The following is a 24,298-nucleotide window of genomic DNA, read 5'->3' on the forward strand; positions in this document are numbered from 1 at the left end:
ATTTCACAGTAACTTCATTGCAGTATTATTGTAAACCTTACTTGTGACACTAATAAATACTCCAGTTTCCTCCCACAGTCCAAAGATGTGCGGGTCAGGTTGATTGGCCATGCTAAAAAAAATTGCCCCTTAGTGTCCTGGGATGCGTAGGTTAGCGGGATTAGTGGGTAAAATATTAGGGATATGGGGTAGGGCCTGAGTGGGATTGTGTTCGGTGCAGACTCAGTGGGCCAAAGGGCCTCCTTCTGCACTGTAGGGTTCTACGATTCTATGGCTATTTTTTTACTCCTTTCCTTTCAAGTGTCAGAAATATAAGAAACCTGGCTTAGAAAATTTATATGTGAGGTCTCATGGCGCAGTGAACTAACGTCCCTGCCTCTGACCCTGAATCTCTGGATTGATGGTCAAGAAGGTGCATTCATAATGCGGTCCAACAGGTTGAGTGTCAGGCCACAAAAATCCTTCCAAATACACCAATGGCTGGTGGCAAGAACCGGAAAGACGCTTGATGTGGAGTGGCGTCCTTCAAGCTATAAGCTCCTGGTGACCGACTAGCAACCTGTTCCAGGAATAAGTAGCTATGGAAACAGATTAAAGTTTGCCTTAGTGCACCACTGGGTGCACGAAGAGAATTGGAAGTGGAATCTTAGAATGACCCCAAATGCTTTACAGTCAATGAATTAATTTCTTCAAAGTGTAGATGCTGTTGTAATACATAGAGTCTAGAGGTTTACAGCATGAAAACAGGCCCTTTGGCTCAAATTGTCCATGCCGCCCTTTTTTTTTAAACTAAGCTAGTCCCAATTGCCCACATTTGGCCCATATCCCTCTATAGCCATCTTACCCATGTAGTTGTCTAAATGCTTTTTAAAAGACAAAATTGTACCTGCCTCTAATACCGCCTCTGGCAGCTTGTTCCAGACACTCACCATCCTCTGTGTGAAAAAATTGCCCCTCTGGACTCTTTTGTATCTCTCCCCTCTCACCTTAAACCTATGCCCTCTAGTTTTAAACTCCCCTATCATTGGGAAAAGGTGTTGACTATCTAGCTGATCTATGATGTGGAGTTTCTGGAGTTGGATTGAGGTAGGCACAGTAAGTAGTCTTACAATACCAAATTGAAGTCCAACAGGTTTATTTGGTAGCATGAGCTTTCGGAGCACTGCTCCTTCATCTGCTGAGTGCAGGATTCGTTTCATAAACAGGGCATATATAGGCACAAAAAGTCAATTACAACATAATGGTTGGAATGCAAGTCTTTACAGGTAATCAAGTCTTTACAGGTGCAGACAATGTGAGTGGAGAGAGTTAAGCTCAGGTTAAAGAGATGTGAATTCTCTCCAGTTAGAGACAGTTAGACACCACACAACCCTGCCACAGCAACCTCTGCAAGACGTGTTGCCATCATCTCACGTGAGAACACCACCCACCAGGTACACGGTTCATACCCTTGTGACTCGGCCAACACTGTCGACTTGGTACACTGCAGGAAAGGATGTCCTGAACGTGAGAGACCATGCAGATGCTATGACAATTTACGCCCAGTAAGTCCCACAAATAGCAATGAGATGACTAACAGCTAATCTGTTTTACAATGATGTTAGATGACGGTTAGATATTGGCCAAGAGAACTCCCCTGCACTTCTATGAAATAGTGCCGGAGATTATTTGTACCCAGTTGAAAGGAAAGTCAGACTTTATTTTGATATCTCATCTGAAAGACAGCATTTCCAATGTCAAAAGCAGGAAATGCTGGAAAACTTGAGCAGGTCTGACAGCATCTGGGGACAGAGAATAGAGCCAATGTTTCAAGTCCGGATGATCCTACATCAGAGCCAAGAGCAAAGAAGATAAGAAAAGGTTTATGCTATGAGAATTGGGGGGCCGGGGGTGGGGGGGTGCACGTTGTGAGCACTCACCTGATGAAGGGCCAGTGCTCTGAAAGCTACCAAATAAACCTGTTGGACTTTAACCTGGTGTTGTGAGACTTCTTACTGTGTCCACCCCAGTCCAAATGCTGGCATCTCCACATCATGGTCTGAGTTCAATAATAAATAGTTGTTGTTAACCTGGTGGTCGCCAATCGTTACAATTGTCACATGTAGGATGTTTGTTGTTTTAAACAATTTTTGCCATGCACTCAGCAGCTCATCTCCGAGCTGGGGGAAGACACGGCGGGGGGTTCCGGAACAGTGTCCGAGCTTACAATTTCTTTTGGTTGCTGTCACAGTGTTTCGTAATGCATTCGGGACTATGCCTGCCTTAAGTGATTCGGAAAGCACTGGAGCCAGCAGTGAATCACGTTCTCTTGACTCCCCGATGTCCAGTCCAGGTACGTAGAACATAGAACATTACAGCGCAGTACAGGCTCTTCGGCCCTCAATGTTGTGCTGACCAGTGGAACAAATCTAATGACCCTCGAACCTAAACTATTCCAATGTTATCCATATGCCTATCCACTGACCATTTGAACGCCCTTAAAGTTGGCGAGTCCACAACTGCTGCAGGCAGGGCATTCCATGCCCTTACTACCCTCTGAGTAAAGAACCTACCTCTGACATTTCATCCTATAATTATCACCCCTCAATTTAAAGCCATGTTAGCCATCACCATCCGAGGAAAAAGGCTCTCACTGTCCACCCTATCTAGTCCTCTGATCATCTCGTATGCCTCAATTAGGTCACCCCTTAACCTTCTTCTCTCTAACAAAAACAACGTCAAGTTCCTCAGCCTTTCCTCATAAGACCTTCCCACCATACCAGGCAACATCCTGGTAAACCTCCTCTGCACCCTTTCCAGTGCTTCCACGTCTTTCTTATAATGCGGCGACCAGAACTGTACGCAATACTCTAAGTACTCTATGTGTCAGAGAAAAGCTGTCTGGTCGTGAGAACTGGGGGACTTGGGTTACAGGACTTTTCTTTCAATAATAAGCCTCAGGCAGCACAGGACGGCTGCCTCACAGCACCAGGGACCTGGGCTCGATTCCTGGCTTGGGTCACTGTCTGTGTGGAGTTTGCATGTTCTCCCTGTGTCTGTGTGGGTTTCCTCTGGGTGCTCCCCGTTTCCTCCCACAGTCCAAAGATGTGTGAGTTAGATGGATTGGCCATGTTCAATTGCCCCTTAGTGTCAGGGGACTAGCTAGGGTAAATGCATGGGGTTATGGGGATAGGGCCTGGTTGGGACTGTAGTTGGTGCAGGCTTGATGGGCCAAATAGCTTCCTTCTGCATTGTAGGATTTTATGCATCCATCACTGGATCGTTGGCACACCATCTCCTCCTCAGTCGCGTGCCAAATTGAGCCAGGAGACTTCAGGACAAGACCTGATTTCAGTGGGGGTGGGTAGTACTGCTTGGGTGTAATGCAACAGAGTCATAGCTCTCCCCTTCCCTGCATTGGCACAATGGGAGCATTGTTGCAGAAAATGCAATGGGTGGCACAGTGACACAGTGGCTAGCACTGCTGAGTCATAGCGTCAGGGACCCAGGTTCAATTCCAGCCTTGGGTGACAGTATGGAGTCTGCACGTTCTCCCCATGTCTGTGTGAGTTTCCTCCGGGTGCTCTGGTTTCCTCCCACAGTCCAAAGATGTGCGGGTTAAATGAATTAGTCCTGGTAAGTGTGTGGGGTTACAGGGGTAGGGTGGGGAAGAGGGCCTGGGTAAGATGCTCTGTCAGAGAGTAAGTGCAGACTCGATGGGCCAGATGGCCTCTTCTGCACTGTAGGGATTTGATGATTCTATGTCTGTGTGGAGTTTGCACATTCGTCCCATGTCTATGTAGGTTTCTTCCCAAAGTCTAAAGTTGTGTAGGTTAGTTAAATGTTACAGGGTTACAGGGATAGGGCAGGATGTGGGCTTGGTTAAGTTGCTCTTTTGGAGAGATGGGCTAAATCGCCTCCTTCTGCACTATAGGGATTCTATGGAGATTAATTAAGTCACCACAAAGCAGTGACTCCAGTTGTACTTTGAGAGAGTTTACACGTCAGATTGCTAGGCCCCATTTCACAGGCACACACATTTCCATCACCCCACAGGGCTAGGTGGGCACAGCTGAATCTCTGCACTTGCAGGTTGCAGTATACCTCTGAGGCACCAAGGATCCTTTGGCAGCTTTGAATTTGGGCAGGGTAACAGGGCAAGATTCAAACCCTACCTGGGATGGACGTGAGGGAGATGGGTTAGGGAAGGTGGAGTGCCGGTGAAGATCTCACTTGAAGAAAGATGAGCATAAATTGATTTGTTTCATGATTTGATGCCCGAAGACCCCGGATCACAGTCTCCAGCTGCCTTTTGCCCTTAAGCACTGGGTGAGGAGGGTGCCCAGTCCCTTTTGAACACTGGGTGAGGATGGTGCCCAGTCCCTTTTGAACGCTGGGTGAACATAGAACAGTACAGCACAGTACAGGCCCTTTGGCCCTCGATGTTGTGCTGAGCTATGTCTGAACCCAAGGTCAAGCTATCCCAGTCCCTATCATTCTGGAGTGCTCCATATGCTTATCCAATAACCACTTGAAAGTTCCTAAAGTGTCCGACTCCACTATCACAGCAGGCAGTGTGAAGGTGCCCAGTCCCTTTTGAACACTGGGTGAGGAGGGTGCCCAGTCCCTTTTAAATACTGAGTGAGGAGGGTGCCCAGTCCCTTTTGAATACTGAGTGAGGAGGGTGCCCAGTCCCTTTTAAATACTGAGTGAGGAGGGTGCCCAGTCCCTTTTAAATACTGAGTGAGGAGGGTGCCCAGTCCCTTTTGAATACTGAGTGAGGAGGGTGCCCAGTCCCTTTTGAATAGAAAAGAGGCTCAGCAATGTTGTGACTTCCCTAATTGGTGATCGGGTGAGCAGAGTCAGATCCATTTCAGTCAAGTTTGCAAATTTAAAAACATGGATTTTTACCTTGGCAGCTCATTTTGGTAGGAAATTACCAAAAGCCACCCCTTTGCTGATGTCTCCGGATGATCTTGAAGAGCGGGATGGGACCCAGTTGCACGATAACGGTATGTGATGGGGTATCACATTTACTTTTAAAGGAACGTCCCTTTGGAAGATGATTTTGCTGTTGGTGGAATGAAAATCAGAGTCCCTCAAATGTTTAAATTTGCAAAAAAAACTCCATGAATGTGACTGAGTGGCAACCAAAGGTGTAGATGGATTGGCCGTGCTAAATTGCCCCTTAGTGTCCAAAGATGTCTGGGTTAGGTGGATTAACCATGGTAAATTGCCACTTAGTATCCAAAGATGTGTAGGTAAGGTGGATTAGCCATGGTAAATTGCCCCTTAGTGTCCAAAGATGTGCAGGTTAGGTGGATTAGCTGTGGTAAATTGCCTGTTAGTGTCCAAAGATATGTGGGTAGGGTGGATTAGCCATGTTAAATTGCCCCTTAGTATCCAAAGATGTGCAGGTTAGGTGGATTGGTCATGCTGAATTGCCCATTAGTGTCCAAAGATTGCAGGTTAGGTGGATTAGCCATGCTAAATGCATGGAATTACAAGGCTGGGGAAGGGGACTGGGCCTGGATAAGATGCTCTTTCAGATAGTTGGTGCATATTCGAAGGGATGAATGGCCTCCTTCTGCACTGTATTCTGTACTGGTGGGATTGCAGGAGTTTACTGCTTGGAGAAAGCTGGTGCAAATTGTGCCGGGTCTGTGGGGTGTGAAAAGTCTATACGTCAGCCAGATAGACTGCATCCAGGCCTGTTAGAGCTTCTTCTGTGGGGAGAATGAGTGAGAAAGGGAAAAAGAACAGGAATGTGGGAGGGAAGGGAAAAGTGTGAGATGAGACAATGGGGGGGTGAGGTGGGGAGGGAGTTAGGGGAAAAGGGGAATGAGTGAACTATGGGAGACTGAAAGTGGACAAGAGAGAGGGATGATCAAGACTTGAGGAGAGGAAGAGGGAAATAAAGAGGAAAAAAGAGAAGGATTGGGAGACCAAAAGGGAAAATGAAGAGAAGGGAGTGTGAAGGGTGGAGAGGGAGGTGGGGAGAAAATCTTGGCAAAGAGGGAGAGAGGAAATGATAGGGAGAGAGGCGGGAAACATAAATCTAGACGCCACTTAGATTTATTTTTGTTTTCAGATTTGGCTGACTTGAATAACGAAAATCACGGAACACTCGGACGCTTCAAGAATACCGCTCTCTCCAAAGCAGCACAGACTCACCGATTGCGGAAACTCAGAGCACCAAACAAATGCCGAGAGTGCGATGGTCTTATCGTGGTGAATGGTGCCGAGTGTGAGGAGGTGAGAGGCCTAACTCTTCAGGAGGGTCCCCATCAAGCTGGGTGCAATCTGAGCCTTGGACCAGTGGCCACTGACACAAATGAAGGGCTTTCTCCATTTTGATGGTACTCTTGTATGGTTAAGGGGAGGGGGTTGGGATTGGTCAAGTCTGGTGCTTTCCCTCCCTGTCTGGGAGAGAGGGCCTGTAACCAGAGAGAACTGGGGCCTCAGGATAAAAAATATGTTGAGAAAATAGGAAACTAGAGTGAAGATTTAAGATCTTGTCCTGATAGCTTGCTGCAGGTACAGGTTAGTAACATACCTATGTCCCCATGACCTGGTCCTGATGAAGCTGGCACCTGGGCTCTCGGGATCCACGCATATGCAGAAGTCTAGAGACCTTCAATTTTGGGCCCTGTTGGATGGAAATCCCATTTCTCTTCTTTAATTGCCTTTGCCTTATGCCTATCCCTGGTGGATATGCCAATCACATGGGTGAACATGAGGTTAGAGGGTTAGGAACAACCCTTCTTCCCTTGTCTGATAAAATACTTGAAAGATCCGATTGGCACTGCCTGCAAGTTGTTTGGTTCATGGAACTTAATGTGTAAAAGGGTCAGAGATGCAGCTTTTCCAAGAAGAAATGGAGTGAATACAAGAGAAACTTTAGCGGCAAACTTGTATTATATGGATCCTGCCACAAGCGGTGTGTTCCTCAGTGGCATTGCAGTTCTGAGCTTTCGCCTGTGCTGAGTATTTGGGATGTTTTGCTTTGTGCTTACTCTAGTGTTTGCTCTTTGCAGTGCTACCTGGCATGTCACAGGAAGTGCCTCGAGTCTGTTGCCATCGTGTGCGGTCATCGGAGGCTTCAGAATAAGGTCTCTCTGTTTGGAGTTGACTTTGCACATGTTCCGAGGGAAACAGCCGATGAGGTCCCTTTCGTCATCAGAAAGTGCACGGCGGAGATAGAGAGCCGGGCACTATGTACACAGGTGAGAGCACCTCTGCCGAGGTCAAGGCACTATGACCTAGGAACGGAGAGAGGCAGGTAGACACCAACAAGATAGTCTGGTAGATTCTAGCCAGAATCATGGATAGTTCAAGTGTTACAGTCTTTCTCCTCTAAGGTGTATACCTATCATTTGACTCTCCAGATGGTGTGAGACTATATCCCCTCCAAAAGAGGTGACAGCGCCAATATACCCTCTCTCAAGGAGTCCATTGCCAGGGTCCCTGTCCTTGTTTAATTGACCAGAAAGTTATTGAACATAATAAGAACATAAGAAATAGGAGCAGGAGTAGGCCATCTAGCCCTTCGAGCCTGCCCCGCCATTCAATAAGATCATGGCTTATCTGAAGTGGATCAGTTCCACTTTCCCACTTTCTCCCCATAACCCTTAATTCCCCTGTCTATCAGAAATCTATCTACCGTGACTTAAAATATTCAACAAGGTAGTCTCCACCACTTCAATGGGCAGAGAATTCCAGAGATTCACCACCCTTTGAGCGAAGAAGTTCCTCCTCAACTCCGTTCTAAACTGCCCCCCCTCTTATTTTGAGGCTGTGCCCTCTAGTTCTGTTTTCCTTTCTAAGCGGAAAGAATCTCTCTACCTCTACCCTATCTAGCCCCTTCATTATCTTGTACGTCTCTATAAGATCCACCCTCAGCCTTCTAAACTCCAACAAGTACAGACCCAGTTTATTTAATCTCTCCTCACAAGCTAACCCCTCATCTCCAGTATCAGCCTGGTGAACCTTCTCTGTACTCCCTCTAAGGCCAATATATCCTTACGCAAATAAGGGGACCAAAACTGCACACAGTACTCCAGTTGCAGCCTCACCAGTGCCTTGCACAGTTGCAGCAAGACCTCCCTGCTTTTATATTCTATCCCCCTCGCTATAAACACCAACATTCCATTCGCCTTCTTGATCACCTGCTGCATCTGCAGACTGGGTTTTTGCGATTCGTGCACAAGGACCCCCAGGTCCCTCTGCACAGTAGTATGCTGCAGCTTTTCACCCTTTAAATAATATTCCTTCCTACTATTATTTCTACCAAAGTGGATAACCTCACATTTGCTAATGTTATACTCCATCTCCCAGGTCATAAGAACATAAGAAATAGGAGCAGGAGTAGGCCATATAGCCCTTCGAGCCTGCCCCGCCATTCAATAAGATCATGGCTGATCTGTCGTGGCTCAGTTCCACATTCCCTCCCTCTCCCCATAACCCTTAATCCCCTCTCTTATCAAAAACCCATCAACCTGCGTCTTAAAAATATTTAGCGAGGTAGCCTCCACCACTTCAACGGGCAGAGAATTCCAGAGATTCACCACCCTTTGAGTGAAGAAGTTCTTCCTCAACTCCGTTCTAAACCACCCCCCCCTTTATCTTGAGGCTGTGCCCTGGGCTAGATAGCCTACTCCTGCTCCTATTTCTTATGTTCTTATTATGTTCAGTAACTTTCCGGTCAATTAAACAAGGACAGGGACCCTGGCAATGGACTCCTTGAGAGAGGTCCTCGCCCACTCACTCAGCCTATCCAGATCTCTCTGCAGATTTTCCGCGTCCTCCACGCAATTCGCTTTTCCACTCATCTTCATGTCATCAGCAAATTTTGTTACCCTTCACTCAGCCCCCTCCTCCATATCATCTATGTAAATGGTAAACAGTTGAGGCCCCAGCACCTATCCCTGCGGTACTCCACTAGTCACCAACTGCCAACCAGAAAAGCATCCATTGATTCCAACTCTCTGCTTCCTGTTAGACAGCCAATCCTCAATCCACGCTAACACTTTACCCCCAATTCCGTGTACCCTAACCTTCTGCAGCAATCTTTTGTGAGGCACCTTATCAAACACCTTCTGGAAATCTAAAAACACCACATCCACTGGTGCCCCTCTGTCTACCGCACTAGTTATGTCTTCATAAAAATCCAGTAAACTCGTTAAACACAACTTCCCCTTCATGAATCTGTGTTGCGTCTGTTTGATCAAACCGTTCTTTTCTAGGTGTCTTGCTATTTCTTCTTTGATGATTTATTGTCATACCCCATACTCAATGAGTTTTATCCTGGCTGCCCAGCTGTTTATTTTTCTTTTTCAAATATTTGGAAACCAATATCAAAAGTTGTACATATAGAACATAGAACAGTACAGCACAGTAAAGGCCCTTCGGCCCTCAACGTTGTGCCCAGCTAAGTCCGAACCCAAGATCAAGCTATCCCACTCCCTATCATTCTGGAGTGCTCCATGTGCCTATCCAATAACCACTCGAAAGTTCCTAAAGTATTTGACACACTATCGCAGCAGGCAGTGCATTCCACACCCGAACCACTCTCTGAGTGAAGAATCTACCTCGGACATCCCTCCCATATCTCCCACCATGAACCTAATAGTTATGCCCCCTAGTAAGAGCTACATCCACCCGAGGAAATAGTCTCTGAACGTCCACTCTATCTATCCCTCTCATCATCTTATAAACTTCCAGTAAGTCACCTCTCATCCTCCTCTGCTCTAAAGAGAAAAGCCCCAGCTCCCTCAATCTTTCCTCATAAGACCTGTCCTCCAATCCAGGCAGCATCCTAGTAAATCTCTGCACTCTCTCCAATGCTTCCACATCATTCTTATAGTGAGGTGACCAGAACTGCACAAAATATTTCAAATGTGGTCTCACCAAGGTGAGTATAGTTGTAGCATAACCCCACGGCTCTTAAACTCAAACCTCCTGTACATAAACGCTAACATACTATAAGCCTTCTTTATGGCTCTATCCACTTGAGTGGCAACCTTCAGGGATCTGTGGATATGAACCCCAAGATCTCTCTGTTCCTCCACGTTCCTCAGAACCCTGCCATTGACCCTGTAATCCGCATTCAAGTTTGTTCTACCAAAATGAATCACCTCGCACATACTAGGGTTAAACTCAATCTGCCACTTTTCGGCCCAGCTCTACATCCTATTTGCAGTCTACAAGAGTCTCCACCTCATCCACTACTCCCCCAGTCTTGGTGTCATCAGCAAATTTACTAACCCACCATTCAGCCCCCTCTTCCAAGTCATTGGTAAAAATCACAAATAGCAGAGGACCCAGCACTGATCCCTATGGTACACCGCTCCAGTCTAAAAATTTTCCCTCCACCACCACCCTCTGTCTTCTATGAGATAGCCAGATACTTATCCAATCGGGCAAATTTCCTTCTATCCCGCACCTCCTTAGTTTCTTCATGAGCCTACCATGGGGAACCTTATCAAATGCCTTACTAAAATCCATGTATATGACATCAACTGCTCTACCTTCGTCTACGCACTTAGTTACCTCCTCAAAGAATTCAATCAAATTTGTGAGGCAGGACTTACCCCTCAAGAAACCGTACTGACTATCCCGGATTAAGCTGCATCTTTCCAAGATTGTAGTTCAATCTTGCTTTTATTCTGCTCTTTTAGGGGTTGTACCGGGTGAATGGTTCAAGGCTACGCATCGCCAAACTACGCCAGTCCTTTGAAAATGGGAGAGACCTCATTGATATGTCTGAGAATTCCCCTCACGATATCACCAACATCCTGACTCTGTACCTCCGAGAGGTGAGCTGAAACTTCTGTAGCCAGTCCCTGTCTTTCATCTTCAAAGCCATTTTTCTGGAGAAATATTGACTTTGAGTTTCCTTCACAAGCTTCTTCTTCAATTAGATCAACAGATCTCTTCACACTGGAGGGGGGTCACTGGAGGGGAGTGCCTGCTCTGCGCTCTGGATAGGGTCATGGTGCTACTTTTGTGCTCTGAATGGGGTCACAGTGGCAGTTGTGCATGCTGGATGGGGTCACAGTGGCAGTTCGATGCACTGGATGGGGTCACAGTGCCCACTCTGTGCACTGGATGGGGGTCACAATAAGAAGTCTCACAACACCAGGTTAAAATCCAACAAGTTTATTTGATAGTAAACCCACTAGCTTTCGGGGTTTGCCCTTCATCAGGTGAGTGGAGAGTTCTGGGGAAACCTCAAATTAGTGGGATTACTATCAAATAAACTTGTTGGACTTTAACCTGGTGTTGTCAGACTTCTTACTGTGTTTACCCCAGTCCAACGCCAGCATCTCCACATCATGACTACCATCGACACTGCAGACTGGGGGTTCACAATGCCAGCTCTGTGCACTGGATGGGGTGACAGTGCCAGTTTGATGCACTGGATGGGGTCAGAGTGCCCACTCTGCACACTGGATGGGGTCACAGTGCCTGCGCTGCACACTGGGTAGGGCCACAGTGCCTGCTCTGCGCACTGGATGGGGTCACAGTGCCCACTCTGCGCACTGGATGGGGTCACAGTGCCCATTCTGCGCACTGGGTAGGGTCACAGTACCCACTCTGCACGCTGGGTAGGGTCACAGTGCCTGCTCTGCGCTCTGGGTAGAGTCACAGTACCTGCTCTGCGCACTGGGTAGAGTCACAGTGCCTGCTCTGCGCACTGGGTAGAGTCACAGTGCCTGCTCTGTGCACTGGGTAGAGTCACAGTGCCTGCTCTGTGCACTGGGTAGAGTCACAGTGCCTGCTCTGTGCACTGGGTAGAGTCACAGTGCCTGCTCTGTGCACTGGGTAGAGTCACAGTGCCTGCTCTGCGCACTGGGTAGAGTCACAGTGCCTGCTCTGCGCACTGGATGGGGTCACAGCGCCAGCTTGATGCACTCTGTACTTTCCCCATTGGCATTCTGTTCATGTGAACCAGCCCTTTAATGCTCTCAAAGGTGCCGGGGCGGGGGGGTGGGTATGGTGTTGATAAGTCCATACTATTTACTGGGTACTTTGCTCTTTGTCTTCGATAGTGGAGGTTTGGATAGCGACATTGTTGGTGTCTTGCCAGGCTGTTACTTTCAGCCTCTTGAGATAATTAATACTACTGAGGCATAAACCTTTACTTAAAACCCCTGATGCTCCATGATACCCATCAGAGTGCCCTGTGGAAGTTGAAAGATGGGTATATCCATGCCAACACAAGCTGGAAACAAGCTGGCATGGACTGAGAAAAGAGTAAATGAACATCAGTGTTGGTGATAATCTGTAATTGAAAACTGAGATGGTGATGATAGAGCTCCCTCTATAGACTCATGGTGAAAACGAGCTTACTGATAGGAAAGACACATGGTTCACTGGCTGGTCTGCATCAAAAGGGCTTGACTTCACCCTGGACCGTGCCTTTAGCTGAAAGGGTTCGGAGGGGGCGGCTGGTGGAGTGAGAAACTTCTCCTGGAGGGTAGTCCCCTCACTTATTCAGAAGATTATCCAGAAGACATGTATAGTCCAGGCCCATATTAACTTAGCTTAGTTTATTTATTAGTGTCACAAGTAAGGCTTACATTAACACTGCAATGACGATACTGTGAAAATCCTCTGGTCACAGGACTCTGGCACTGGATGTTTATTATTGTGCCACCATGCCGCAATAACAGGCAGTTCCAGGCAAGGAAGGTTGGAAAGATACCACAGTGGTACCTGTGCCCAGTTCTGGGCACCACACTTTTAGGAAGGCTGCGAAATCATTAGAGAGGTTCCAGAAATTATTCGTGAGAATGGTTCCAGGGTTGAGGAAAAGTAACTTCAATTACATGGAGAGGCTGGGCTTTTCCTGAAGCGATTAAGGGGATGTTTGACGAGTGTTAATCTGACAAGAGGGTCTAGATAGAGAAACTGTTCCATTGGTGAAGGGATCAAAAACTAAAGGATTGAAGGTGATTGGCAAAAGAATCAATGGTTACATGAGAAAAAATGTAGAGGATAGTTAGGATTTAGACTGTGGTAGAGGCAGATTCAATTGGTCACCACGCTGGCACAATGGTTAGCATTGCTCCCTCAGAGCGCCAGGGACCTGGGTTCAATTCCTGGCTTGGGTCACTGTCTGACTGGAGTTTGCATTCTCCCCGTGTATGCGTGGGTTTCCTCTGGGTGCTCCGGTTTCCTCCCACAGTCCAAAGATGCGTGGGTTAGGTGCATTGGCCATGCTAAAACGTGCCTTTCTTATCTCAGTGTACCCAAACAGATGCCTCAATGTGGCTAGTCGGGGCTTTTCACAGTAATTTCATTGTAGTGTTAATGTTGGCTCATTGTCTGTGTGGGAGTTTGCACATTCTCCCTGTATCTGCATGGGTTTCCTCTGGGTGCTCCAGTTTTCTCCTAGTCAGAAGGACACGCTGGTTAGGTGCATTGATCTGAACAACAAGGGGAATTTCACAGTAACTTCATTGCAGTGTTAATGTGACTAATAAATCAACTTTACCAAGCCTATATCTGACATTAATAATTATTAAACTTTACAGAGAATTGGATAATATTTGAAATGAAAAAAAATTGCAGGGTTATGGGGAGAAGGCTGAGTCATGGGAATTAGGTTGCAGAGAGCCAGCGAGGACACACTGGCCTCCTTCTGTGTAATCATTATATGATTGTAAGTTTGTGTTTGTTTTTTATTTCAAGCTCCCTGAGCCGATTGTCCTCTTCAGCCTCTACAATGACTTTATGAACTTTGCCAAAGAGTTGCAGCAGGCCTGTGAAGAGCTGAAGGACAACCAGGCCAAAGGAATCCCCGAGACAACCAACAAAATGGATCAGCTCATCCAGCAGGCCAAGTCCTTGTTGCAGAATTTACCAGCCTCCAACTACAATACCCTGGAACACATCATTGGGCATCTCCACAGGTAGGCTCAGACCAGCCATAGCCTCCAAATCAAAGGGCCAGGAAAAGATCCAGTCATGTTAGCATTGACAAACCAAGGACATTTCTGCCATGGCAACTGGTTCACTAATGTCCTTGAGGGACAGGAATCTGCCAGCCCTACTGTTCTACTGTTGAGGTGGCACAGTGGGTTGGCGATTTTGCCTCACAGCACCAGGGACCGGGGTTCAATTCCAGCCTCGGGTCACTGTCTGTGTGGAGTCTGCATGTTAGAACATAAGAAATAGGAGCAGGAGTAGGCCATATAGCCCTTCGAGCCTGCCCCGCCATTCAATAAGATCATGGCTGATCTGTCGTGGCTCAGTTCCACATTCCCGCCCTCTCCCCATAACCCTTAAACCCCTCTCTTATCAAAAACCCATCAACCCGCGTCTTAAAAATATTTAGCGAGGTAGCCTCCGCCACTTCAACGGGCAGAGAACTCCAGAGATTCACCACCCTTTGAGTGAAGAAGTTCCTCCTCAACTCCGTTCTAAACCGCCCCCCCTTTATCTTGAGGCTGTGCCCCCTAGTCCTACTATCCTTTCTGAGCGGGAAGAGTCTCTCCACCTCTTATCCTATCCATCCCATTCATCATCTTATACATCTCAATGAGATCTCCCCTCATTCTTCTAAACTCTAACGAGTACAAGCCTAGTTTATTCAGCCTCTCCTCATAGCTCAACCCCCTCAACTCCGGCATCAGCCTAGTAAGCCTCCTCTGCACTCCCTCCAAGGCCAAAATATCCTTGCGTAAGTACAGCGCCCAAAACTGCACACAGTACTCCAGCTGCGGCCTCACCAATGCCCTATACAGCCGCAGCAAGACCTCCCTACTTTTATATTCAATCCCCCTCGCTATGAAGGCCAGCATCCCATTAGCCTTCCTGACCACCTGCTGCACCTGCAAGCTGGGTTTTTGTGACTCATGCACAAGGACCCCGAGGTCCCTCTGCACCGTCACCTGCTGCAGTTTTTCGCCACGTAAGTAATAATCCTTCCTACCATTATTCCTACCAAAGTTCTCCCCATGTCAGTGTGGGTTTCCTCCGGGTGTTCCGGTTTCCTCCCACACTCCAAGAATGTGTGGGTTAGGTGGATTGGCTATACTAAATTAGTGTCAGAGGGATTATCAGGGTGGGGTTATGGGGATAGGGCCTGGGTGGGATTGTTGTTGGTGCAGACTTGATGGGCCGAATGGGCCTCCTTCTGCTCTATAGGGATTTTATGATACTGCATACATTGATCCAACCTCATGGTATGTGGCAGACTCCTGAAGTGCTTGGTACCACTAAATGTGGCCTGTGGGCGCACTCAGTTTTGGCTCAAGGTGGTGAACTTGCTCACAGCCACCATCCTGGCTAGCTCATGAGGAGTCACCACTTGGCACCTTACCTCTGTAAGAGATCAGTTCCTTTAGGAGAAACAGCGAAGTATATTAAGTGTTGCGCCTGGGGATCTGGGCGAAACGGTACTAACATATTGCGGCAGAAAGTGCCAGGATCTTTCTCACAATGCCAAGTCTTCATTTCTGCCATTGGGGATTTTGAGGCACAGTCAAAGAACTATGTGACGTAAAGACCCTGTATATTGGTGGAAAGAGGGAATAGTGCGATTTGGGTCTTGCCAAGGCCACACGGGCGAAGGATTTTCCTTCAGACCTGCAACTAACCAGTGAAAGTTTGTATTCATTGAGATTCAATTCACAGAAAGATTCGGGTGATTGAGAGTTGATATCTTTGCTGTTTAGGCAATGATCTTTCCTAGGGGTAGGTGAGCGACAGATGTCTTGCATCCAGTGGGAGGACAGCACACACAGCATTTGACTATTGAACCCCCAGCTTAAATGGCTCCTTCACGTCATCCATTTTGGACACTGGGAACAATCCACCTCACAGCCTGGAATCGCGGGCAGATGGGGTGTCTACTTCTGAAGCTTAAATCTCATCGAAAGAAGCCTGCAGAGCTTCCCTGAGCTCCAGGTGACTGACTCAGACAGAGTTAGCTGGTCTCTGCTGGGTTGTGGGAGGGGTGGTTGCGGGGAGCAAAAAAAGAGGCAGGGCTGGTGGGGGGGTGGGCTAGTGTCCAAATTGGTCTTCTGATAAATGCAGCATCTGCCTGAAAATAGAGTTTCAGGCTTTATTCTGAGGACTGTTAAGACTAAATAGCTGCCAACATTCACTATACACACACATGAGGAATAGCCACTTGGGTAAGATACCAGAGTAGTTGGTAGCTGTTGAGTCCTCCCTGAATGATTGTACAGGGTGGGGAAGAGTGTGCAAATCATTGCCTCGGTTGTTTCAAAGTTGTCTCTCTCTTCCTCTTGCAGAGTGGCCAATCGACATGAAGAAAACAAGATGTCATCTAATAATCTGGGAATAATTTTTGGTCCCACGCTGATTAGATGTCCTCCTCTGGAGGATATGCCCTCAATGATTTCTGTGGTTAACTCCGGGTACCAAGCTCAGGTTGTAGATTTCCTCATTATGCAGTACAATCAGATCTTCGAGACGGGACGGGGCCTCAAAACTTGGCCAGCAGAGACGATGGTGAACCAAGGAAGGGAGTCGCTGGGCACAGCAAAGACCCGGAGCAACTCCTCCGAGGTAATGTACCGTGGAATGATCCCAAAAAGTGTGATAAGGGCCAAGTGTCAAGTTGATAGAAGGCTCAGAGGTACACACATGGTGCTGTTTCATGCTGACTGATGGTGTTCTCAGGGTCTTGGTGTCAGTGTTTGCAGACATTAAGATTTGAAAGCCTCACAGCAAGGGAATTATTGTGCACATTGCACAACATGATGTTTTATTTTTGGGGAGTGGGTAAATTTCAGATACACTGATCTTTGTGTCACCCCAGTCCCAGGCTCTGCTGCTAATGGAAGCTACTCAATCAAGGCATCATTTGAAATGATTCAGGAACTCCCATCCAAGTGTATAGCAAGGAGAATCGCTTCCAGTAGCCACAGAAGTCCTGGGATGACACTAAGGGGAAAAGAGATACAAGTCGAAAGGAAGGGAAATAGTTAAGAACGCAAGGAGAAGGAAGAGGGGAATGAGGAAGAAAGGAATGAAGCAGAGGAGAGATGGAGAGGAATTAAATGGAGGGAGTTTTACTTATTTTATTAGTGTCACAAGTAGGTGTACATTAACACTGCAATTAAGTTAGTGTGAAAATCCCCTCGTCACCACACTCCGGTGCCTGTTTGGGTACACTGAGAGGATTTAGCACAGCCAATGCACCTATCCAGCACATTTTTCCAGACTGTGGGAGGAAACCGGAGCACCCGGTGGAAACCCACGCCGACACAGGGAGAACATGCAGACTCTGCACAGAGTGACCTGAGCTGCGAATTGAACCCGGGTCCCTGGTGCTATGAGGCAGCAGTGGAGGGAGAAGGCAGAAGTGGCAGCACATCTTTACATGGAGCTAGTGGGAATGCGAAAATGAAACCCTGGTGGAATAACTAGGGAATAGAGAAAGACAAGTATCTTCACCTGAGTGGGGAGGGAAGAGAGTTTCAGTATCTATAGCTGGGAATGTATATTGATAGTGTAAAAGTGAGGAGTTAGATGTGTTACAGAACTTAACCTGGAAGGAAGTAAAATCTCAGTTTATTTTTATTCATTCATGGGATGTGAGCATCGCTGGCTGGGCCAGCATTTATTGCCCATCCCTAGTTGCCCGAGGGCAATTAAGAGTCAACCACATTGCTGTGCTCTGGAATCACATATAGGCCAGGCCAGATAAGATCAGCAGATTTCCTTCCCTAAAGGAAGGAAATTCAAGTATCTGGGTTGGGGGGGCTGTAGGAAAGTGACAACTGTTAAAAATCCACTTATTGCAATGTTTAACCTTTTTCCAAAGCAATTTTTTTTTAACTTTCAAAACTTTCAATTAACTTATTTTTAAAAATCAGCATTTTCCAGAACTTATCCACTCCCCAAAAGTAAAACATCATGTTGTACAACGTGTACAATAATTACCCCACCATGAGCTTTTCAAATCTTGTGTTTTATACTCTCCAATACGACAGAAGAATCTTGGATAAACAAGCAGCTTAGAGTACAAAACTCTCCCAGCTTCCTTACACAGGGCAGGCCCCTGCAATCAGTGACTAACTTTTCCTTGTTTGCTCTGTTTACACAATTAAGCCTGTGTAGCACTGAGGGGTGGCTGCATAGAACTACAGAATCCCTATGGTGCAGTAAGAGGCCACCTGGCCCATCAAGTCTTGCACCAACTCTCCAAAAGAGCATCCCATCCAGGCCCTCCCCTTCCTCTACATCTCCTTAATCCTATGCATCTACATGGCCAATCCACCAAAACGATGCATCTTTGGTTCAATAAACAGAGGATGTCCACACATGCACTTCCAGCACGAGGCAGTGATCAAGCACAAGGCCTCCAGTCAACTAGTTTTTTAAAGCAGCTTTTCCCCACCCCAGCTGAGATCTGTTGGCTTTGAAACAGGGCTGGGAATGGAGACTGGAGCCTCTCCAGCCCTGTCTGCTTCAGTGAGAAGGTGATGCAAGGGGAGCTCAAGATGGTAGATTCTCCTGATTTGTTCCTTGTTCGCTGTCTCTCCTGCTGCAGAGTCTGGTTTTGAAACGACATTCGAGCGAAGGATATGTTTCAGACAAATCCTCATCAAATGAAGCACTTGATGATGCCCGGGACCAACGGAGAGCGAGCTCTGGGAGCAGTGACATGACAAGTGAGTAATTGTGGGGGGTGTGTGTGTGTGTGTGTGTAGTATGTCCAGGGCTTACAATCTGTTCAATATCAGCTGGGCTTTTGATTTGATTTATTATTGTCACGTTAGCATACAGTAATAAGTATTGTTTCTTGCGCGCTATCCAGACAAAGCATACCATTCATAGAGAAGGAAACAAGAGACTGCAGAATGTAGTGTTACAGTCAAAGTTAATTTCCAAGGTGGCACCAGAGTGAGGTGACTTCTTGAAGCTGTACCCTAATTCTATCTTTTGTTCTATGCTTACATTCTGCATTCTCTCATTTCCTTCTCTATGAATGGTATGTTTTGTCTGTATGGCGCGCAAAAAATACTCACTATACGTTAATACATGTGACAATAATAAATCAAATTAAATCAGCTAGGGTTAAAGATCAACTCAACAAGGTAGGTCCACTCAAAAGTCTGGTGGCAGCAGGGAAAAAGCTGTTCTTCAGTCGATTGGTATGTTTCCTTGAACCTTTGTATCTTTTTCCTGACGAAAGAAGGTGGAAGAGAGAATGTCCAAGGTGCGCGGGGTCCTTAATTATACTGGCTGCTTTTCCGAGGCAGTGGCAAGTGTAGACAAGTCAATGGATGGGAGGCTGGGTTGCGTGATGTAACGCTTTTATGATATAATGACTAACACTATGTTCTGTACTCTCTCCTTTCCTTTTCTATGAACAGTATGCTTTGACTGTATAGCGCACAAGAAACAATACTTTGTCACATGTATTAGCATACAGTGAAATAATAAATCAAATCAAAATCAGCTGCTGAGGAGGAAAGTTCAGGAATGCTGTGTGGCTGCAGAGGTCCTGTCCTTGGGCAGATCATAAGGACATTCAGATCCTCATTTCAGTTGCAAATGTTAGAGGGGAATCCTGGAAAAATCACAGAAACTATAGTGCAGGATGCACTGACAACAATCCCACTCAGCCCTACCCCCACAACCCCTTGTATTTACCCCACTAATCCTTTGAATCTACACATCCTGGGACTCTTAAGGGGAAATTTAGCATTGATTTGATTTATTGTCACATTTATAGGCATTCAGTGAAAAGTATTCTTTCTTGCACATCACATAGGCAAGAGCATACTGTTCATAGAGAGTGCAGAATGTAGTGTTATAGTCATAGCTAGGGTGTAAAGAAAGATCAACTTAATGTGAGGCAGATCCACTCAAAAGCCTGATGGCAGCAGGGAAGAAGCTGTTCTTGAGTCAGTTGGTTCTTGACCAAGATTATTATATCTTTATCCCAATGGAAGGTAGGAGAGTCCAGGGTGCACGAGGTCCTTAATTATGCTGGCTGCTTTTCCAAGGCAGTAGGAAGTGTAAAGGGAGTCAATGAATGGAAGGCTGGTCAATCCACCTAACCTGCACATCTTTGGACACTAAGGGTCAATTTAGCATGGCCAATCAACCTAACCTGCACAACTTTAGAATGTGGGAGGAAACCCATGCAGACACAGGGAGAATGTGCATACTCTACACAGACAGTGACCCGAGCTGGGAATCGAACCCAGGGTCCCTGGTGCTATGAGGCAGCAGTGCTAATCACTGTGCCAGGTGTGCTTTTTTTAGCCTTAGATGGAAGTGGCTGTGACCACATCTTCACAACTTGTCTGATCTACTGGTCCATGGATCAGTTTTTGGTTTCTGGGGCTCCTGAGGTTGATTTTGGTTTGATTTATTATTGTCACATGTATTACCATACAGGGAAAAGTATTGTTTCTTGCACGCTATACAGACAAAGCATACTGTTCATAGAGAAGAGAGTGCAGAATGTAGTGTTACAGTCATAGCTAGGGTGTAGCGAAAGATCAACGTAATCCAAGTTGGTCCATTCAAAAGTCTGAGGGCAGCAGGGAAGTTGTTTTGGAGTGGGTTGGTACATGACCTCAGAGTTTTGTATCTTTATCCCAATGGAAGAAAGGTGGAAGAGAGAATGTCACTAATGTACTTTTGTGTATTTGTGTCCAGCTGCGAGCCTGGCGGATGCAACAAGAACAGTTTCAGAGGATTCGCACTCTTTGGACGGGCAGGACTGGGAGAGTGACGGCAGCACCGAGATCCCAACGCGCTGCACCTTCAGCCGCCAACCCGGCAAATACCAGCGCTACGGCCAGGCCAAGAACCGGCCCAACATCCCTAGGCCGTCGGCCCTGCCCATCATCACGGCCAACCTGCCCTCGGCGCCGCCGGAATCAGAGAACGCCGGCACCCCCGAGGCGGGGCCGGCCCCGGAGGCGGAGAGGCGAACGGCCGGCTCCAGCCGCAGCTCGTCTCCGGACAGCGGCACTCTGCGTCGCTCCGGCGGCAAGCACAAGCGTTTCGAGATGACGGTCGGCACGGCCAGGCTAGTGTCGAAGCTGCAAGACAGGAGGCGGGTGGAAGGCGGCGGGGCCACCAGCCCGGCCTACGCAGGAGGGGAGAAGGCCAGCAAGATCACCCCGGAGCAGCCAGGGGAGCTCGGAGCAGAGCGGGAGCAACAGGCGGCAGCCATCGATGGCGCGGACCGAACGGGGCCCCTGGAAACGGAGCAGCACGCGGCAGCCATCGATGGCGCGGACCGACCAGGGCCCCTGGAAACGGAGCAGCACGCGGCAGCGGCAAGCGATGCCACGGTCCGGGCGGGGGGACTTGAAACGGAGCGGCTGCAGCTGGCAGCAACCGCCCAACTGAACACAAACCAATCCAACAACGTGTGGAGCGAGCAGGTGCTCGGGCAGCACGAGGAACGGCGCGACGTAGAAAAGATGCTGGACGTGCTGCGTCAACGGCGCAGCCTCAAGGCGAGAGAGGCGCACTTTGTGTGAGGCGGGATTGGTGGTAGAGACACCAATCACTGGCCTGCTCTCATGACGACAACCTAGCAACCGCAATGTTGGGATGGCGGGAAAAAAAACCATGGAGGAAGGCTGCCTGGCACGCAACAACAATAACTTGCATTCATATAGCGCCTTCACTATAGGACAACACATCTGCCAGGGGTGGCTGAAAGTACTTCAAATGTATTCCAAACAGATTTCCATCGTGAAAGACTCCCTGGTGCAATGTTTTCCACTTTTTACCTCAAGCTTATTTTTATATATATATATAAATATTGCATTATTATGAATTTCAATATACAGTTAAAAGCCTTTTGTTAACATCCAGTCTTGGTGATTATTAGCGGGAACTTCATTCACCAGGGCTGTTTAAGTTACTCATATGAAGGATAAACATCAACACAGTTGTCGGGCTCAATGTTCTGTAAACCTCTTGTAATTGTGGTGTGAGACCAGAGTCCAGCAGTTTTGAGGATTTGCATTTCCACTTTTCAGAATCTGGAATACTCTCCCCCTGCCTGGATGAGAGCAGCTCTAACACTCAAGAAACTCAAAACCATCTTGGACAAAGCGGCTCACTTGACTGGCACCCCAACCACAAACATTCACTCCACCAATGTACCAAGGCAGCTGTGTGTAACATCTACAAGATGCACTGCAACAACTCAGCAAGGTTCCTTAGACAGCACCTTCCAAACCCACGTCCTCTACCATCTAAAAGGTCAAGGGCAGCAGACACCAAAAGAGAAAACGCTGGAGAATCTGAGCAGGTCTGGCAGCATCTGTAAGGAGAAAAAAGAGCTGACGTTTCGGAGTCCAGATGAACTTGAGATTCTCCAGCATTTTCTCTTTTGGTTTCAGATTCCAGCATCCACAGTAATCTGCTTTCATCAAGGACAGCAGACACACGGGAACACCTACAAGTCCCGCTCCAATTCACTCACCATCCCGACTTGAAAATATATCGGCCATTCCTTCCCTGTCGCTGTGTCAAAATTCTGGAACTCCCTCCCTAACTTCACTGTGGGTGTACCTACACCACATGGACTGCAGCAGGTCATGAAGGGGGCTCAACACCTTCTGAAGGGCAATTGATGATGGTTTGGTTTGATTTGATGGGCAATAGATGCTGACCTAGCCAGCGAAGCCCACATCCTGTATGAACATTTTTTCTAAAAATTTGTCCTCATTCATGGTTTAGGAAACAAAACCTTCCATTCTTAGCCTATTGGTTAATCCAGTCCATTTCTCCATCACTGAGGCTAGCACTTCATTGATCTCCAGCCTGGAAAAGCCCCTAAGTCATATCCAACCACTGCCTCCATCTCAAGGGTAATTCATTTTGGGCAGTAAATTTGGCTAGCAATACCAACATCCAGAAAGTTTATATATCTTTCTAATTCCTCGTAAATTAACTAGTCAATCTTTGATTCTCTGGCTGGTAACTGGTTGCAAGGAAGTCATTGGCACCAATAGAAAGATGGCATTTAAAAGGATGACATGAATAGAGAAATGTTGAGTGGGGAACAACCTGTTTTGAGTTTGACCTTTAGATGTAGGAGCCGACGTAGGCCGTTTGGGCCACCAAGTCAATGAGAGCGTGACTGATTTGATGTGATCAACTCCACTTTGCCATCTTATCTCCATAATCCTTATCCCCCATAACCCTCACTGATTAAAAATACGTCTGTCTCAGTCTTGAACATATTTAATGACCTAGCCTCTGCAGCCCTCTGTCTTAAATGGGCGACCTCTTACTCTGAGATTGTGCCCTCTGATCCTAGACTCTCCCACAAGGGGGGAAACAATCTCTCAGCATCTACCCTGTCAAGCCCCCTGAGAATCCAGTATGTCCACAGAACCCTGACAGTGCAGAGAAAGGCCTTCCAGCCCATCAGGTCTGCACCAACTCTCCGAAAGTGCATCCCACTCAGACCCTCCTCTCTGCCCTATCCCCGTGTTTATCATGGTGAATCCACCTATCCTGCATATCTTTGGACCGAGGGGGGAAACTGGAGCACTTGGTGGAAATCCACGCAGACACAAGGAGAATGTGCAAACTCCACACAGTCACCTGGGCCCCTGACACTGAGGCAGCAGTGCTAACCACTGTGCCACTGACTGACGTCTCAGTAAGATTGCCCCTCATTCCTCCAAACTGCAGTGAGGACAGTTGTTCTCCTTTCAGTCCCACCCTGGCTGCACTTCTGCCAGCGGCAATGGGGAAATTTGGAGTTGAAGGATAGATTATAGGGCTACCATGCATTATACAACAGTGACCTTGAAAGTGGCCTGAACATCCAGTAGCACAGCAGTTAGCACTGCTGCTTCACAGCTCCAGGGACCTGGGTTTGATCTCCAGCTCGGGTCACTGTCTGTGTGGAGTTTGCACATTCTCCTTGTGTCTGCATGGGTTTCCTCCGGTTTCCTCCCACAGTTCAAAGATGTGCGGGTTAGGTCGATTGGCCATGCTAAAATTGCTCCTTAGTGTCCTGGGATGCGTAGGTTAGAAGTAGTAGCGGGTAAATGTGTAGGGATATGGGGGTAGGGCCTGGGTGGGATTATGGTCGGTGTTTGGCTTGATGGGCCTCTTTCTGCACTGTAGGATTCTATGATCCCACCAACTCCTTGGCTTTCAGATAGCTGAAGCATGGCATATCAAAAATACAGAATGTAATGGAAGAGCTTCAAATTGGGAACACCATCCCCTCTGCCCACACACCCTCCAAAATAAAAACAGGAACCTACCTGACCCAAACAGCAACACGAAACACCAAGCACGAGCTTGCAAGGTAACACCTCCCAGGACTGTG

At 47.4% G+C, this 24,298-nt stretch overlaps 1 protein-coding gene across 4 annotated transcripts in view; it reads left to right on the forward strand.

Annotated features, from left to right (window-relative positions):
• The window catches only part of gmip (GEM interacting protein), a 98,121-nt gene extending 74,132 nt beyond the window's left edge, over positions 1-23,989 (forward strand). For all 4 annotated transcript variants that reach the window (XM_080216578.1, XM_080216579.1, XM_080216580.1 and 1 more), the window contains 9 exons: positions 2,231-2,332; positions 4,899-4,991; positions 6,071-6,234; positions 7,017-7,205; positions 10,659-10,796; positions 13,678-13,898; positions 16,248-16,524; positions 18,515-18,635; positions 20,638-23,989. In XM_080216578.1, the coding sequence (XP_080072704.1) occupies positions 2,231-2,332; positions 4,899-4,991; positions 6,071-6,234; positions 7,017-7,205; positions 10,659-10,796; positions 13,678-13,898; positions 16,248-16,524; positions 18,515-18,635; positions 20,638-21,473 (2,141 nt within the window). In that variant the 3' untranslated portion in view covers positions 21,474-23,989. The remainder of the gene's footprint in view (positions 1-2,230; positions 2,333-4,898; positions 4,992-6,070; positions 6,235-7,016; positions 7,206-10,658; positions 10,797-13,677; positions 13,899-16,247; positions 16,525-18,514; positions 18,636-20,637) is intronic.
• Positions 23,990-24,298: the final 309 nt, after the last annotated feature.

The sequence above is a fragment of the Carcharhinus amblyrhynchos genome, chromosome 33 (assembly GCF_965287045.1).
Source record: "Carcharhinus amblyrhynchos chromosome 33, sCarAmb.v2.hapA, whole genome shotgun sequence".
Classification (NCBI taxonomy): domain Eukaryota; kingdom Metazoa; phylum Chordata; class Chondrichthyes; order Carcharhiniformes; family Carcharhinidae; genus Carcharhinus; species Carcharhinus amblyrhynchos.